The 18,534-nt window shown below is 38.6% G+C and overlaps 1 protein-coding gene across 5 annotated transcripts in view; it reads left to right on the top strand.

The window, feature by feature from the left end:
• Positions 1-18,534, top strand: part of dlg1 (MAGUK family member discs large 1) — a 338,246-nt gene that overhangs the window by 146,857 nt on the left and 172,855 nt on the right. For all 5 annotated transcript variants that reach the window (XM_022067362.2, XM_022067361.2, XM_022067363.2 and 2 more), the window contains one exon: positions 7,398-7,559. In XM_022067362.2, the coding sequence (XP_021923054.2) occupies positions 7,398-7,559 (162 nt within the window). The remainder of the gene's footprint in view (positions 1-7,397; positions 7,560-18,534) is intronic.

Below are 18,534 nucleotides of genomic sequence, written 5' to 3'. Positions count from 1 at the left end.
GATGGAGGCAATGGCTATGTCCGAAATGTTGATATCTGCCTACAAGTTGGTTGGGCACCTGCTTCATACAGCACGCATTTATTTTCGCTAAATCATTCGTCATTTGTTCACCATTACAGGAATGTGCCTTTCGGCACGCAGACAACTTCAAAGTGATTGACTTGAAGAAGAATTGTAGGAAACCTTGACATCTTAAAAGTGTTTTTGGATCGTTCAACAAACAATCATGATCAAAAATATCCCCATTCAGAAACCGAGACAATGAAACATTTAAATTTGTTTTTGATAACTGTTGTTTCGAGTGTATGGATTTCCAAGTGCAGTATTTCCGATTTTATGTCCGCCGTTGGTCTTTATCATATATTGTAAAAAGGCAACAATTAATATGAAGTAAATAAAATATAATGCGAAACGGAGAGGATTTATATAATTACTCCTTTTGTTTGTTTAACTATATCGAAGAGCCTCTTAGCATCACTAGGAACACTGTGCAAAGTTTTGGACGAGTTCGATTATCGTCTCGATATCTGCTGTGAGTTTCGCGGAGCATATATCGATTCTCTTTGGTGTGTGTAAATAACTTTGAGAGTTTTTCCATCGACTGGTGTCGGTATGAAGTTATAAGTATGCCGAATTTGTTTTCTGTACCAGTTTGAAAATGTGAAGTTTTTCTGTGGGCCTCCGGCATGATGGGGCATACATTTCTCATGCATGATGTATATTGTAGGCGTATGAATTATGGTGTTACAGCAGTAATGAAAGTCCCCAATTATCAGTCACTATGTGTCTGAGGCATTTATCCTTTGCACTTTAAAATATATTGAAGTAGCCAGACAAAAATCTTCATACAAGTACAAAATGCGATTATATCACTGAAGTTGGCAGTTTTTATACTTTTGTTTATCTTAGTATATAAATAATATAGGTCTGTATGTTTTAAAAGAATTAATTTGGAATTTTAAAGCATTATATTTATCACGTTTATTTTGAAATTAATTCGTTGAGCGTCTATTTGGACTGTACTCTGTTCTATTCATGTCTGGGTTACCGGCTCGCTTGGTTAAAATTCTTCGTGGTTTTCCCTGGTTTCACAAGGGGATTTCGGAATGAATACCTGAAATATACGACTACCGCTTCAACCCATATCCGTTAAATATGCCATTTAAATCATGCTGTTGGTAATTGCAATTATCTGATACTGGGCTGAAATTTCGATAAGGAGTTTCAGCGTGAAGTTTCGCCAAAACAGTTTAAATGAAGAGTGAATACAGGCATATGATAGAACTGGTCATCGTAATAGGGACGTATGAAATTAAAATTTGTAAAAATTGAAATTCGTATTCATGTGATGATGTAGGAACATAGAAACTGCAGTTAGTGTTTAATATAAAACACAGATGGCGTTCCGTTCGACTTTTCAACAGACCCCTTGATACATCAAGAGTTCCTATCGACCCTAGAGCCAGGGACGGCTGTAAAGAACGAGCAGATACGAAGTGCTCATAGCACAAGTTAATTAACACGTAGTGAAATCTGCCCCCAGCTGTTCTTATATACGAGTAGGTGTTCATATCTCAGGGGCGTGTTTTTGGGCCAATTTCGAGTCGAAAATGTCCAATAAACATATATTCGAAAATCAGTCGTTGGAAGATATTGGCATTTTAAGAACTAATGTTTCTGGCGGAATAATCGTATAATAGTCGTGCAAGTAATAAGCATTTAATTGATTTTATTAAATTTAACTTCTGTAAGAAACGACTAGTACTCTCTTTTAAGTCATATTACTTCTGTTTCACCGTTTAATTCCTGTGGTTTGACAGTTTCATTTTTTGTTAACTAACTCTTGGCGGAGGCTTATGTGCGTCCATGCTAAGAATTTTAGTCGCAAGAGAATCATATAATTAATGGGTTCGGTAAATTGTCCATTAGGTTTGTATTGTCGCTCTTAGCAATAATGACATCGATGATGTTAATGACGTTAATTTACTCTTCTGTCAATCATTAGTGTCTGGAAGTGAAGTGTTATCGTATCTGAACGACATATCCCACTTTTCATGACAAGTGTCCATGAACTGCTGTCATTGACCTGTTTTTGTACTAAACTGATGAATTATCACTTAAAATAAATTTGCTGTAATTCAGTGGTTAAATGCTTCGACTAATTCCATTAACAGCGACGCATTTAGCTTGCAGAATTCAGTGGTTTATCTCAAGGCATGTTCATATGGAAATTCTGTTGTACTGACACACGTAATAAAGCTGGCTGTGTATTTGGCTTCTGAACGTGTTACGTACTAAAATAGTGCAGTCTTTATGCTTAGAATTTCGTTTTATGTGTTCTGACTTCACCGACGTTTTGAAGTCTTGTTTTGAAATTTATTGTAATGGTATCCGAGACGAAACTGCTCTTCGCTTACGTCATTACCCGACGGGTAGATTGAAAACAAACGCGGGGTAAAATTTATTGCCGCTGAGAACGTTGAGAAAACAGATTTTCCCCGAATACTGTAATTTACACATCGTAATTACATATTTTTAGTTAATTATGCAACAGAACGAAGGCACTAAACCAAAGGAGATGGTGAATCTATCGTTGTCATTTTAATTTCTGCCTGGGCCGTGGTTTTCTGCAGATTGCAAATATTCGCACGTTCGATTTCTAATTAAAATTTTGGACGAAACTATATCTTATGTACTCCCCAGTTACTGTGAACGTGTTCAAGCCCGATAATAATTTTCTTAACACTCTTTCCACGCATCTTGGCTATTTCCTCATCTCATTTAAAAGTTTTCCCAGTTTGGTGTCAATATTGACTCGAAACTTAAGATTGCCGTGAGGTTGTGGGGTTGCGTGAGAGGGTTCAGAATGCCCCAACCTAAGAACGTGTCTGCACGACTGTTTGCTCGCCACTTCAACTTTGTTTATTCCCTACAAGTCGAACCCTCGGCGTGAGAAGGAATAATGGAGTCAGATGACATGGGCTGCCATGATTTTCTTCACCTCGTCGAGTGTTTGCTTCGTTAGAGTATTGTGTAATTTTTGTCTGTTAGTCTTATGACCTCAGTTTGTATCCCACCCAGGGTTACCTGATTCTACTGTTAATATATTTTCTACAGAAGATTACGTAACCGACTTTTTATGCTCTCATCTCTTCTTCATTTTCTTCATCTTCATCTACGTCTTCTTATTCTTGACACTACAATCCGATTCGTACAGGGCCGTTGTCTGTTGTAGGAGGTTCTTAGATCCTAAAGCAAGAGGCAGTGCTTATTCTTTGGATAGACGATCAGACCGTCGCAGTGCTTCTGCCATAACAGGACGAAACAAAAAATGTATTCGTAGCTTACAATAAAAGTTCTTGCTGTTTTACCTAAATTGAACTTTCGATTTCAACCAAGATAACAGAGGTAGCCTGAAGAATCCACACGTAGTCACTTCGGCGCGCAGAAACACGTCAAGACTTCAAGTGTCAGTTATTTTCCGATTTTAATAATCAATGGAATATGTTGTCAAATTTTAGTAACCGCCCTCCGCCCGCCAGCCATTCCGGAATTCTTTACGCATTGTGACGAACTGAAGGACTTTAATAGGTTCTTCGGAATGCTGCGAACTTTTCTAAAGATGCTAGACTAGAAGCCGAAATTCTGGTTTTGAGCGTCCAGATGTATCTTAAGAGCTCACCATTTCCATATGTGGCACAAATCTGGGGCATCAATGGCCCCAGTACTAGAATGCAAATGGCTTATTTTGGTGATTTCTTATGTTTATTAGCTGCAGCAGAATGGAAGACAAAGTAACAGATTTGTAGTAATATAACCCCATTCACTTTCTGGTAAATTCCGTTCATTTGCTTCTCTTATTATTCTAGCGTACTTCGACCTCCTCTGTTTAATGTCGTCAAAAGTTGTACAGTTGTATATCATATTTAATAACTGACTTTTCAAACGTTGCTTTATTGTATGTTTGCGTGTGTTCTCATAATTGCTCTTTATTGTAGAGGTTAATTCGTCGCTTAGTTGAAAGTGGTATGAAACTAAAATTATAGAATGTTTTGGCCCAGTATTGTGGAATTTTAAAACTGCAAAGCAATCAGTTAATAGTATTACTACTGTTTGTTACTTAGGAAAAGAGCTTTGACTTCGGCAATGCGGACCCACACAGAAATCCAATGGCGCAGTAAATCTTGGTTACAAATTTATCACTTGAATCGTATTTGTTTCAACGCTACATTGTGCAGGGTTAAAGCTTTACATGTTTTGCAAGATCTATATGTCCGCCCTCACAAAGTTAATCCACACTTTGCTAGTTAAACTTTTCACCTGAGTAACAGATAGTTCTTTCTTTCGGACTTTAGCCATCGTCTGTTTTTGTTAATCCCTGAAAGTTTTAAAAACTTGAAAATCGCTGCTTTTCGAAAGATGGATCTTCCTTCGTTTTTAGGTAAGAAAGGGGAACATATTTTATGTTAGGCCCATTAGACCAAGCTATACCTGATACGTGGGCACTTGAGTACCGAATTCTCTGGCCTAAAATACCAGATAATGTATGCGTTTACTTTCAAAATAACGGGCACTCTAAGCCCGAATAAAGATTTTGAAACAATCACTTGAAACAGCAAGAGAAGAATTAAGATAGTTTAAAGGTCAACAAATTAAGAGATTGGCCGAGGTATTTACGAATTTCGATAAACAGACTTAACTCTCTCAAAATGAACTGGTTAGATAGACAAAATACCGATAATTTATGAGCAACGTAGCAGCATAAAGTACTACTAGTTATTTCTTTGTGCTGCTAACATAGTTTGAAGCAAGTTCAGTACATTTTATCACTATCGAGGATTCATAAGACTTCTATCAACGTGTATACCTGTTGGTATCCCAAGTATGTGCCTCACATACAAGTCTCAACTTTACATTTGTATTCGATAAAATGGAAAGCCGGATATATCTGAAGGAGAAGTCTGCGGGTTCAGTTCCCTCCAGAAAGGTCTAGTACCATGTTTATTCTTACTAGACGTAGTAGCGGTTAGAACGCTGGCCTTGTAATCCTGGGGTCTCGGGTTCGATTCCCGGCGGTGCCCGAATTTATAACTTGTGTTGGGCAAGGCCGTGGTCTAGGCAACACGGAGTTTTCCTCCGGGGGATTCCCCGGTTTCTCCGTGGCATCCCAACAATTACTCCATTCACACACAGAAGAAGGCAATGGCAAACCACTTCTGGATCATCTGCCAAGAACGTATATGAACAGGTCCCAGTCCGAGAAAAGGATGGAAGGATCCTGTTCATATGGACCTGTCGTCAGACAGAACACTAAATAATAATAATAAAAATTAATAAGGATCAATATCATAAAGATTTTAGTGTGTTTAATTAAACATGGCGTTCCTTTTTATCTTCTGAGTCACCTGCGGGATGAAAACCCGTATATTTGTCGTGTTTAAATAAATAGCCAGTGAGTTGTTTGTTGCTGTAGTGAATGGACGTGCCAAGATACTGGATCGACGCACTGTAAGTAATTCGTGATATTTTCTGAACAGGCAACCAAGGTAATTTTACTTTGCGATAATATTTACGTTTGGTAGTCAATAGAGTGCATTTACCAGAACTCTCAGAAAACAAACTTTTTTTTAGTGATTTTTCACGTAGGCGATTGATAGCTCTCGTTCCTTCTTGTATGTATGTATTCTATCTAACAATTATCGCCTCTGGGGCCCTAGAAGTTGGGCAGGGGACGTGTGCTAAAGATAATCAATTTGTGTTATATTTATTATCCTCAGAATTCTTAAGAAAACCGATACGAAATATTTTGTGACGTAATTGGAGATTACACAGAGGGCTCTTTGTTTAAAAGCACAAGAGACAGATTTCTTCAGTTTTGTACTCTGAGACTCGTTGCCTTTATGATGGAGGCGGCAAAGACCTCTGAAACGTTGGGTAGCTTCTACCAGACTACTCGGCGCTACAAACCAGAAGACAGCCATCTTCGGCTTCACCGCCATGAAAACCTCAAATCCTACCAGATAGATTTATTTTACACTGTTACAATTGACAATTTCCTGGATTAATGTCTGACACTTCACAAATCAAAGCTTGGCGTATGATCCTCTGATAACAAAGGCATTGCGATTGGCTGTCACTTCATCAAACAAGCCCCATTACTTTCTGATGAACGCTTTAGTAGACCTGAACAAAAGACTAAACTAGAACAGTGGCGAGAAGCTGACATACTCCTAAACTATGCAAATTATAATACCGTACGATAGTCCTGTACGTTAATCTATTTTACATTAGGACTCTGCAGCGTTATTTGTCTAAAGTATGGAGGTCTTTAATATGGAGTATTAATGCGCGCACAAAGACCTTAACTTTCGTAGATCTTAAAATGTCAGAAATAAGTTGCCCTGTAGCATTTTCTAAATTTCACCATCGTATTTAAACTAATTAGTATTAACCTTTCATAAACAGAAGTGTGTGGTGCTTGGATCGTGGAATCTTTCACTAAGTGACATTTTTCTTATGATAGAAAGCTTTATGCATGGAAATTCACTATCCTTATTATATCACTAATTTAAACCGTTGTATGTGAATAGTATACCTTGAAATCTAAAGCAGTTTAGTAAAAATAATGCAATAGTGTAAACGCAGGAGTGTTTATTAATACAATTAAAACATTGATTTGATTTTAAAATCTTGTGAGCAGATGATTTGGTTATGCTCAGTCTGTGTGATGACGAAGTGACAGTGGAGAAATCTCATCAATTTAGTGATATTTTGCTGTGAGAGACCTGGTCTTCCATATCCTACCTTGTCATGAAAACATCCTACTCTTTTAAATTCTGTCGACAGGACCAATAGAGTTACATTTTCTGTAAAAGCTTCATTATATGCTGTGCATGTCGTACTGTTACTACCCACAATCAGTATTGGACATTTATTATCAGTGCTTTCCTGCATAAGAAATAAGTGATTTATGTATTCCTTCAAGAACTCAGCTCGTACCTCTTAGAAACCAATGCGTCTCTGCTGGAAAGATCAGTTGATTAATGATGTTTACGGAAGTATCGCTGTTATCACACCGAACCCTTCGTTACACACTGTGCTCCAAACACAGCTTTGCCATGACAGTATGATCATATGTGAGTGTTATTGTCGTAGGCCCATGTTCGTTTGTATCACTGTGTTTTATAAACATCAGAAGTTATACTTAGATGAGATATGGCAGAATGATGGATCAGAACTAACGTGGAAGACAGTGTGAGTAATATATAATATATAATACCGTGCATTTGCGTAGTGTTAAGAAAGAAAGTGTGTGGATAACCTATATCCCAGACGAGATTCGAAAAGGTACCTTCCGCGTACCTATCTTCATATTCGCCATTCTATTGATGTTACAGAAGACGCGGTACAGCGCAGAAGAGGAACTGCCTCCACCTCCGTCTCCTCCGCAGCTGAAAGAGGTTTCAGCGTTGGACGGAGTACCGCGGCCCGCATCAACGGAGAGGATCCTAGCAGAAACCGCAGCTCAACATGTGATCTTGAGGGACGACCTCCAGCAGGTAGGAACTGCTTTGTTCTTGAAGCGCTCCTTTAAACTGTCTGTAGTCTATGTGAGAGATTGTCAACCCGCGACCTGCAATTTTCTGTGATACTGTGTCGCCATTGTGATGATGGTATGAGAAAACCTGCCTTGTTATCATCGCCAGTGTTTGGCAGTGCCTTTCGCTGTCGTCAACGGTTTAGCGTAAATAAGATGTCAAATCACGTGCAAGGACGTGTCGTACTGATACTGGGATACCGGGAACGACCCGTTCTTCAAGTGCCTGAGCACTGCGGGTCCCAACTTTTCGTTGGCTTGATCTATGGACATTCGGTAGGACTCCTTGGATGAGGGATCGGCCCGTCGCAAGGCCTCTACCTGTACACAGGACAGCACAACACAGAAAAACGCGGACAAACATCCATGGCTTGAGTGGGATTCGAATCCACGGTCCCAGCGACCAAGCGGCACAAGGCCCACGCCTCAGACCGCGCGGCCACTGCTGACCCCTGTCGTACTGATGAACATTTGAAATAATGCATGCCAGTGGTAACAACAAAAATTAAGCCTGATATCGAAAGATTACTCCAGCAAAAACAATGTTATTGATGACTGATTTTGTTGAAGGTAATTAGTGAGGGATTCGTAAGGCTGTCTGCAGTAGTAAGTTAATAGAATTTTTAATAAAGTTTCAATAAACGTTTCTTATTTATAACTCTGCGGCCCGCGACTTGGTAATTAACTGCGTGGATCAGAATCCATCTTGAGAAGCTTGCAGTCGTTAAACCGTGGGCCGATGTTTAGGGGCGAATAATGTCTGGAAAACCTTGAGAACCCCTAGTCTGTACCCACCGAAGTATCAATTTGCTGTACCAAACCGGAATTTGTGCGTCATTACATTTACAGCCTATGGTGAGTTTCAGCTTGCTTGGAACTAAGTTAAAACGAGATTGTACCTACACCTTGAATTAAAACCATTAATTCGCTGTTTCCCCAAATACAAATATGTCTTTGTAGCGTAATAAATCTGCAATAACTAAATATTTTGTGGCGGAAGTGCTTGGATCGCAAAATGTTGACACGTAGAATAATGACGATCAGTGGACGTTCCCAACGCGTAGCGCAGTGTAAATAAACAAACGAAATTATTTATTTGGCGAGCGGCTTAGTGTTTGCGAACCAGCAATAGGATTCACCGGTGTAAAGATAAATAAATACTCGTGGCAGTTAAGGTGAGATTTGCAAGACATCTCGTGCGGTGATCGTATGAAGGTGGAGGAGGAAAGGTCAGTAAATTTGGAATACATTCAAGGTAAATGATATTGTCAGAGAAACAATTTAGCCCGAGAAAAATCTGTAATTCGGGTGCAATTCTTTTGGCTTCTATAGCTGTCTATTTTTTCTGCGCATTACTCCGGTCTACTTCAATTCATACTTAACCCTCTGGTTCTCACCCCCGCCATCGTGTATAGTACATATTGATTTAAAGTGTCTTTATAGCAGTATTTGTTTCCTCAAATCTCGAAAGTGGTATCGGAAAAGAAACTTGACAGTGAGTACTTTCACTTGTCTTCGTTTTTGGCACTAGACGAATTCCGAGGTCGTAAAAATATTCACTTCCTCGCCAGCCATTTTCTGCTCACAGTATCCTCTATACACACCAAATTCATTTAGTTATAAGTAACAGTTGATACAAGATATTTAAAAAGCAAGTAACAATAAATAATATATCGAAAATTATTTCGTATAGTAATGTTACTTGAAAGTAAATGCAGACCTATTTGTATTTGATCCACCCATGTTTATTTTTTTTAGCATTCCACTGTCTGCTGATGACTGTTTTCTCTTTCTGTTTCATATTTCAAACTTAAGGCGTAAGAATTTGTATAAATTAAGCAAGAAACGTGGTCCTGCACAGTATTATCTGCACCGCGTGAGCAGAACAGAAACGAATATGCTTTCAGCTGTTCTCTGTCCGCGGAAGTAAACAGATGGGTACCCCCGCAGAGCTTCCTGTTTATAATTTTGGTAAATTCCAAACTGTTCTATCGAGTGATCACTGAAAGTAACGGTAAAAATTATAACGTCGCCAGAAAATATACGTTATTAACCCTCCAATGTCAATTTTTACTTAACAGCGTCTTAAACATCAGGTAATATATTTCAGTACTTTATATTTTATTTTAATTTATAATATAATTTAAAGCGGAAAAGTAATTTCATTAAAATACATACGAAGCAGGGACAGAAATGAGCATTTAAAACTAACCATACTTAAAATATATTCTCTATCATTTGGTGCTGTCTATTTTAATGTTACGGACGATAGTTCAGCCGGTGTAGCGACTAGGTTAAGAGTTGAACGACCCGGGTTCTGTTCCCGAAAAGGGTGGAGATTTGTTCCTTTCGCCGTCTCTGGGTGCCAACAAGTCCCCTGTCCTATTCATACCGCGGCTGGCTCGTTCCTCGAATCGAATTCACCTCCATCTATAGCCGTTGTAGAGGTATTCGTATGCCGCCACTCCTCGTCGTGTCTTTATGGCGTGGTGCTTAATCCGACGTAGGAACAGGACTTTATAAAATATAAATGTCTGTATGTATCTTTTATTTAAAATGTATTTCCATTACGGTTGTATATATGTGATAAAATACAAGGAAAAGTAACTTTCCGTAACCTTTACATAATCGTGTCTCCATCGTTCTTTTTTTAGTTCCGTCAGGAGATTTGTGTAAAATTGGTGTCTATAACTCTGAATACAGAGGCAGAATACGCAATCTCTGGGACGATGTTTGAGAATCTATTTGCAATCCATTGTGCAATGCGTGATGAATTCTTTTGGAGGAAGTGGTCTCTAGAGTTAAAAGCCGAACGAAACAACATATCACGAAGACGACGTCGACTTGAAACCATGGGCGTCTGAGTGTCCCGGAAATAGGGCAAATCCAGGTTGTTGGAGATGTAAAGACGTAGAACGAAGGAAAGAAACGAAGGTTAAGGCGAAAGGGGAAAATAGATTGCTTAGACATATATTATACGTTCTTTTTGTTTCTGTGGCACCACCAGAGGGAGGACTGTCCAGAGCACAGAGTGAACTTGGCAGAGCTTCAAACCCTGTGGTGGCAGCAGAAGAAATAAACGGCTGATTGAGAATCTCGACACGCGATGTAAGAAGCTTGGCCTGGTTTTACAAACCGATACCGCAGAAAACTTTTCGTTCTTGACTTTTAATTTCCTTTTGCCTTTATATTTTTATTCCTTTGTCTTCTTTCTACCATGGGCTTCTCTCCCTCTTTGCTTATATATTCTTCTTTTCTTGTTATAGTCTGTTTTGGACGTTCATTTGTTTATTTATGTATGTTATTTATTCATATATTTAGCACTGCAAGTCATTCGTTGCATCTTGGGTATACTGTTACTTTTCTCAGTTATTCCAGTAATATTATACAACTTAATAAATCTGATCGATATAATCTATGTCCCTACTTTTCTAAGCTAGAGCGTAATGTGTAGGAGCCTTGCTGACAATTCTACACACGGTACGACTGTTGTGGTTATTTTTGGACATGCCTTACTATTCTTCAAACACTTGGTTTCTGCTTGAAGAACATAAGAACGGGACAGTGCGTCTACTGAAAAAGTTTAACGCAACTTCCCGTCTCCCTATTGAAACTCCATGACTTACCGTGAAGCTCTACAAGCTTTTACGATACGAGTCAAGTATCGCTCCATAGGAACAATAAATTTCAATTTCTCTATATTAACAACAGTTCTTGCTGGGAGCCGGGAAGTGGCAGCTGCGTTCAACTTTGTTAGTGGACGCAGTGTATTTTGGTCTGCTGGTCTTCTTTCGGAGACTGCACTGCATCGTCAGGCAGTTTAGTGAGGCTCCACATAACTTTAAAGACGATATATTGGACTCAGTTCGATTCTCGTTCCGGAAGTATATTAAAGTACCTTGAATCTTGTTTAAGAAATTGGGTGTTGTCCAACAGGGTTTGCTGCCGGTCTGTGCTGCGCTGTGTAGTGGAGCGGACGGAACGAAACCAAGACGCTTACATTATTGCAGTTAGAAAACAAAAAACAAGATGATTTAAGAGGAAGATCGGGTTATTCAAAGTGTTAATTTAAATTCAGGAATTTAAAATATGTCAACTTTAAATATTATTATAAAATAAAGTGGCATTTTAATGGCCACTGAGGGGAATTAAACTTTGGTTCTTATACGAGGGTAGAATTTAACTTAAGTGGCTGAAATATCGTTTAATAAACTTTGTGTGTTACACGCGAAAATAAAATTGATAATATAACGTCGGATATAAGAACGTTGTATACGAGCAGAACATGTTTATAAAACAAAAAGTGAATAGAAAGATCTAATTGCAAATGCCCAGTCCCAGACTATCTAAAGAAGTGCAGCTTTGTAACTTGAGTTCGAGATGTCCACTGCGGATGTTGAGATTAACCACTCGTTAACGACTGAGTCCTGTCGAGTTGGAGACGGGATGCTTCTCCGAAATGCTGGAATCTACCCACAAGCCCACATTGTTACTCGTTTCAGTTGGATAATATCCCAACCTAGTACACTAACATCGGCATTATTTCGACTTTTTTTTTCATTCTAACCTGTAGTTCCTCATGTGTTCTTTTGTGTTGTTTACCCCTAATTATTTTTTATATTTTTAATTTTATATGTTTAGAAATCTATTAACATTCTGAAGATTGTATTTACTGAACTTATTGCAGTCCTTATAGAATCCTCGCTTGTCACAGTCGGTTCTTTATAAACTGGTTTACCAACTGCGTAATTAATTTACGTGCATTATTAGCTATAATCTTTAACCAGAGGATAAACCTTTTGTCGGCCGATTTCAGTTCATGTCATTTTGACAGTTTACTCACCTAAGAACCATTATAACATTATCTTACAATCGCCATCTTGATATTTTAATTCTAGTCTAAATGGTAAAAAAACTGTTGTTTCTATCGTCAGAGTTTTAATTTAATTATGCTAGTAATATTTGGAGAAAATTATGAATGATTAAGTTTCTTTATTTCTTCGCTTATACATGTCCAGGATTTTTGATTGAAAAGATACTGAGTAAAATCTACACTTTAGATAATAGATAGGGATTTGGAACTTACCCCTACAAATCTCCATTTTCATTATTAAAATTTTTCAATAAGGAATAATAAAATAACCCCTTCTTTCAGATATTTATGGGCGGAACCTTAAACCCCTATAAGTAAATGGTTATGGGTAGATTTCAAAAGTTCATATGTTTTATTCCATGTTATTTTCGCAAGTTTACAAATATTTTGTATCTAACTCAGCAGCCTTAATTTATTGACTGGAGGGTAATCGTGTGTGGGCTGCTTGCTGTTGAGCAGGTGCACAGTGTCGAGGTATCTATCGATTGCACGTACGTTTCCACCATGACTGAACGCAAACGTGCATACGTAGTGTCTAGAGCCCTGAGGAAATGTGGAGAACAATTTCGTAAATCACTGAACATTTAGATTACTGAACTGTCTGTGATAGGTAAACTGATAGATGGTACTGGGACTAGTTTTTCTCCGAGGCGACATGAAATATGGAGTGATCTCATCCAGTTTGAATCTCTTCTGTACGCATAATGTGACAGACCTTTATGCAAGAGTTTTGCTTTTTGTTTGTTTCTCTTTCTTCTTTTTTGCAGCCATTTGGCAATGGTTTGTGTAAATTTTTATTGTATTTCAATTTAATTTGCCCTTAATATCGTACAAATGTACATAAATCCTTGCCAAATCGTAACAGAAGGAAGATAGAGAAATAAATAAAGGCAGAAAGTAATGCGTATTATTATTGGATTTTATTTTTGTAATTCAACGCATTTGATTGTTCGTACTTAGAAGATTGCCAGAATACAGAATATAAACAGTTACAATAAAATAAATACAAATTTTAATGATTTCGGTTTTTAAGAGCGTGTGTAGGCCAATCTATTAGAGAGCTAAGTAAATTGTCAGCAAACGTTAAATTAAGAACGGCTGAAAGGAGGGTTATTACTATAAGTTTTGGTCTTTTACTGTAACCTGCTAACATGAATTTGCTCTTCTGTGGAACGTTGATCACGTGACGTAGTGTCCTATACCGCATATATCTGTGCGTAACAGCTCCGTAAATGTACACGCTTACATCTGCAATTTCGAAATTTTGCTGGCAGTTGTCACACATTCACGGAGGTGTATAGTGTGGGTAATGGAAGGGCTCCTGTGCATTTGGGGCTTTCACCGGTTCATGTTCGCATGTGACGGAATAACGCAGAGTATTGTGAGATGCGGAACCCCCAGCATCGATTTGGTACGCGACACGGAGCAAAGTAGTCAGTCTTTTGTCATCGTGTCAGGCCCACGTCTCGCTATGACGTCAGCAAGTTCGATGCAGCGCAAGTTGCATATGCTTCGCGACATTTTTAACTTTTTATGTATTTCTTGTTTTTGAAATGTATATTCATTATTTACAAATTTACATGTAGAATAATTTCGTGTTCTCATTATTTCTTTATTTTCAGTTAGGGACTTTTAATCCTTTTCTGTAGTAACTTTTGTGCTATATAGATTTAATAAATCAATCATGGCAGACTTCTGTAAACCCGGTAATGAATCTTCATGTACCGTAAAGTGCGAGGAATTTCTTGGCTATCGGAGCAGATTGTCAGCTTGTCAAGGACTCTGCTTCATGGCGTTATTTAATCGCTGAAGAAACAGTTTAAAAATAATGTTTTGAGTTACATATGTGGGAAGCATTGTGCTTGTGTTTCCCACTTAACAGCCGCATTTGCATCGTTATTGTAAACTGCAGGGCAGGCAAGCGAGTCCATTCTTTCTTATTTATACAGCTAAAAGAAGCATTTTGTACCCCTGAATAGATTTGATTCGACTACTCGCATTACACATATTAGTGCGAAGTTGCCCTGCGTTCAAAACAGGCGACAGTCTATGTAATGTTTGATTCCGGTAGGAACAAAGTATTTTTCCTCTAGCCTCAGAAAGGAACAGTTTCAGTAGGCGTTGCACGTGACACCTGAAGGCAGACTGGCACACACTGTTTCAAATTGGTATGAAATTATTAGTGTTGTAATGTCGTTTGGTATATGGCATTGCACGAGGAATCAAAGCGATTGTGGTGGCATCTCCCGGTTGAAGTGGGAAAGCTGAGTTGCTTTACCTCTGTGGCATTGTAGTGCCTCGGCGGTTCGTCGTCGGTGGAGAGCAGTGTGACGTATGTGCTGTGACATGGATAGTCCATGGTGTCCTCTTACCTCATTTCGTGTGTTTTGCATGGTTTCAACTGTAGTGCATCGAATCTTGTGATGCACAAACGTCGTAGAAACGTAACACGATTTGTGAACACAGCGCGTTATTACAGAACTAAAGTCGTCTATATTTGGATGTTATGTAATTTAGACGCAGTTTGAAATTAGGTTATAATGTGAGAGAACATTTTAAACCCGTGTCGTTAGAAGCCATGAAATAAACTCATGTGTACGTACAGGATACTTAATGGTTTTAATTAGGATTTACCGACCTGAAATTGTGCTTTATTGTAATTAGTGAGGTTAAATCAGTTGAGGATTGTTCGTAATCAAGGTTTATCATAAGAGACTAATTTACTTTGAGTTAAGTTTGTTATGTGTTGGACGCGTTCCTCACTACATCCCGTTGTCATGACAACGTGATACTCTTTTCTTCTGTCTGCGTTCAGTCAACTTCCACAGGAGCTTCCCGCACGTGCCTTCATCGAATGTTGGTTGTTTGCTATCCAGCATGCGACCATTTATCATATTTAGAGCTGGTGTCTGAGCACAAGTAACGTGTGCTTAATAAATATGAGAACTCTGAAGTCATAAATTCTAGTACTGTAATTGTTTTTAAACATTTATATGGGTCGAAAGACTTAGTTTGGAAAGTTACGAAGTATTCAGAAATGCATTACGATATTGAATTCTCTGCTGTAAGAAGTTTTATGACGGCAACTTGTCTTCCCCACTTAGTTTCGTTCCATAACGTGCTACTTAATTATTTAATGCTCCTCATTTTAGTACATGGCAGATGCGTTTGGATAGCACAAAACCAAATAATAGGTAGGCGAGCTTGTTGCAGGTGTCTCATGAGTTGGATTAAATCATAGTTATAAGAGACAGAAACTCACTTAGACATTTTTGTGAGCTCTAGCGTGTTTACTTTTTCATAGCTTGTTGTTTGTTTTAGTATTTACGAAGACTTCGGTGATGCTAGTGTATCGTTTTTGCCGTAATATTTCTAATGTTTTACGTTTCATTTGGATTTGCTTTCTTGTTCCGTATGTTATCGAATCGGCCATGTTATACAAGGTGGTTTATTTCTGTCTCGGAAACTCTTAACCATGTGACTAGATAAGATTTATTCCTTATACAAAGCTTTGGCTTGATTATGTTTCAGTATTTCTACTGTTTTGTGTGAATTTTGTTTTCTTGATAACGAATGAATTGTCATATTTGAATTACGTAGCCTCGCGTCGCATGCATTTATTCATTTGTTTGTGGTTTAACGACGTTCTCACTAGCTCATACTGTATATGGTCGAATGATAGAATGTCGTATCAACAAATAATTAGCAGCCTTCGAGCTGTATTTGAGGTAGTCTCCTTGCGTTTGCGTTGGGGGGACTGATGAACACCGCAGGTCAAGATTTTTACTTGGGATGTGCACACTACCAAAAGTGTTAACCACTCGTCTGCGGCTTGCATCGAAAGACAAGAAAGATGCCTGAAGACGTGTGATACTTCTGGGCAGCCCGGGCTCCACTCGTCGTATCGATTCGAACGGTCCCCGGCCGGCCAAGGTCGCGCGCGCACATTCGCTGACAGACCTACTTTCGAAGCGCAGAGCAGCCATAGCGTGGCGGGGTGATTTGAAGAAAATTGGGTGCTGAGACATCTGGGAAAAACGTTTGATCCATTTTGGTGTGGGCTGAGTGTCTGCTCTCGTAGCTTGAGAATAGTGGAAAGGGGGGGGGGGGGAAAGAAACAGGGCCCCATTTTCAAATCGATTTCATTATTGTCACGCATAGACGTCATAATGTATGTACTGGAACTGAAAGTAAATTTAATAACATTATATTATGTAAAATATATTATATTCTGCTGAAATAATAATTTCACCTATTCAGTGGGATCAGAGGCTTTACACATGAGTTAACTTGTCAAAATTGTCATCTGTTGACTGAAAATGTATTACTTCAAATTTATCAGTATTCTGTATTTGTGAACGTGCGATTACAAAAAACTAAAAGATTTTGTTAATCTCGATCAAGATAGGGACCAGGGTCTTCAGAATATGGTAATAAGTCTTAGGGTTCCGTAAATGTCTGGACGTTTCTTTACTAGCTTCTCAAGGACTCGGCTCCGTGAAGTTCGAATAGATATGCTTCTCATGTTATAATAAATGATTTTTGAGTGTTGGGTTGGGTTAGGTTGAAACAGCCTGAAATTAAATAGGCATCAGCAGTTCTGTGGACGTATAAAAATCACGGAATTATATTAGTTGATGTAGGCTGTTTCTAGCGGACGTAACTGAAAAGTACCCCCGTACTTTTTGAACTGATTACGAAAGCATATGAATCGCAGTGTTCTGTTTGGAATGGTAGAAGATGAACAAAGTTCAAAAACCCAGTGATGCTACAAGGAGCTGCTGTTTCAATTCAATTATGATGACAGTGAACTCTGTGACGAAATTATAACTGCAAGGTCACAGTGAATGGAACCGTTTCCCTCGTAGATCCACCTTTCTCGCATGTCTTGTGCTGATGAATAGTCCCCGTTCTTGCCGACAGAATACGCTGTTCCTTACAGCCTCCGGGCTGACATCTATGTTCAGTAGAGTCAGTGACAACATGTGTTCTACATCACTTCATTCCCTGACTGCAGAACACGTTGGTTATGTTAAAATTAATCAGTTACGCATTACACAGGTAAATTCGGTAAAGTGTGTCAGGTATGTATTTAAAAATCTCCCATAGTTCATAACAGTTATTAAAGAAATGTGGTCAGTGTGGACATATTGCTTGCGGGAAGGATGTAAGAGGAGCATATGTCATTTAAGCAACACGTGTAAGAAAAATACTATATACAGGCGCACGACAAACACAGTTTATAACGTACGTGGGGAGATGTTCTTAACAACTTATTCTGGAATGTAAAATGGAGTTCCCTCGTTGTAAACTTTTATTTGCAGGGATTCTAAGGTCCCTGGTTTTCTTTACATTTTAATTTTTTTTTTAAATTTTAGGAGAAAGTTGCATGTTCAAGAGATGAGGAACTCCATAATTTATATTTTATCCCACGTGATGAGAAATGCGTAAATAAAGCCTGAAGGCAATGGACCGCTTCAGAGAATTTGGCGTAGCGGAGACCGCAATGATTCTTAGGGATGTGGGGCTGGAGAACGTGGATTCCATTCACCTGGCTCAGGATAGGGACTGTTGTGAATACGGTGATGAACCTCCGGAGTCCATGAAGGGAGGGGAGTTTCATGACTAGGTGCCTGTACTGTACTGAAGAAGGGCTGTGCTCTGCGTATTTATTTTCTGAATCCATTGACAGTAGGTTTCGTGTTCACTGTTTAGGTTCCCTGGAACGGGTCGATGTAGGCCTGCAAGGTGGAGCAACACGTATTGAATTCAGTTAGTTGCCTGACGTGTGACGACATTTGTGGCTGGGAATAATTTTGTAGCCTGAGATCTTTCGCCTAAGTGTTGTATCAAAAATTGTGTCTTTTGAACCTTTAAGACGTCGAGATAATTAGTTTGTATCTTGTGAACCACATGAGAGAAAATTGTCACAATATGTTACAGCTATTTTTCTGTGATTTTGTTTCCGTATTCCAGTTCCATCCTTGCAGAAAAATATATAAAACGTAATTTCCTAAATTCAGTAATAATTTTATAATGCCTTACTGACATTTGAAGACAATAC

This window comes from Zootermopsis nevadensis, unplaced genomic scaffold (assembly GCF_977971745.1).
Source record: "Zootermopsis nevadensis isolate Lab colony 2312 unplaced genomic scaffold, Znev_1.0 Znev_ptg000030l, whole genome shotgun sequence".
Classification (NCBI taxonomy): Eukaryota; Metazoa; Arthropoda; class Insecta; order Blattodea; family Termopsidae; genus Zootermopsis; species Zootermopsis nevadensis.
Note: the sequence above shows the minus strand (reverse complement) of the source record. Positions and strands in the feature narration are given on the sequence as shown.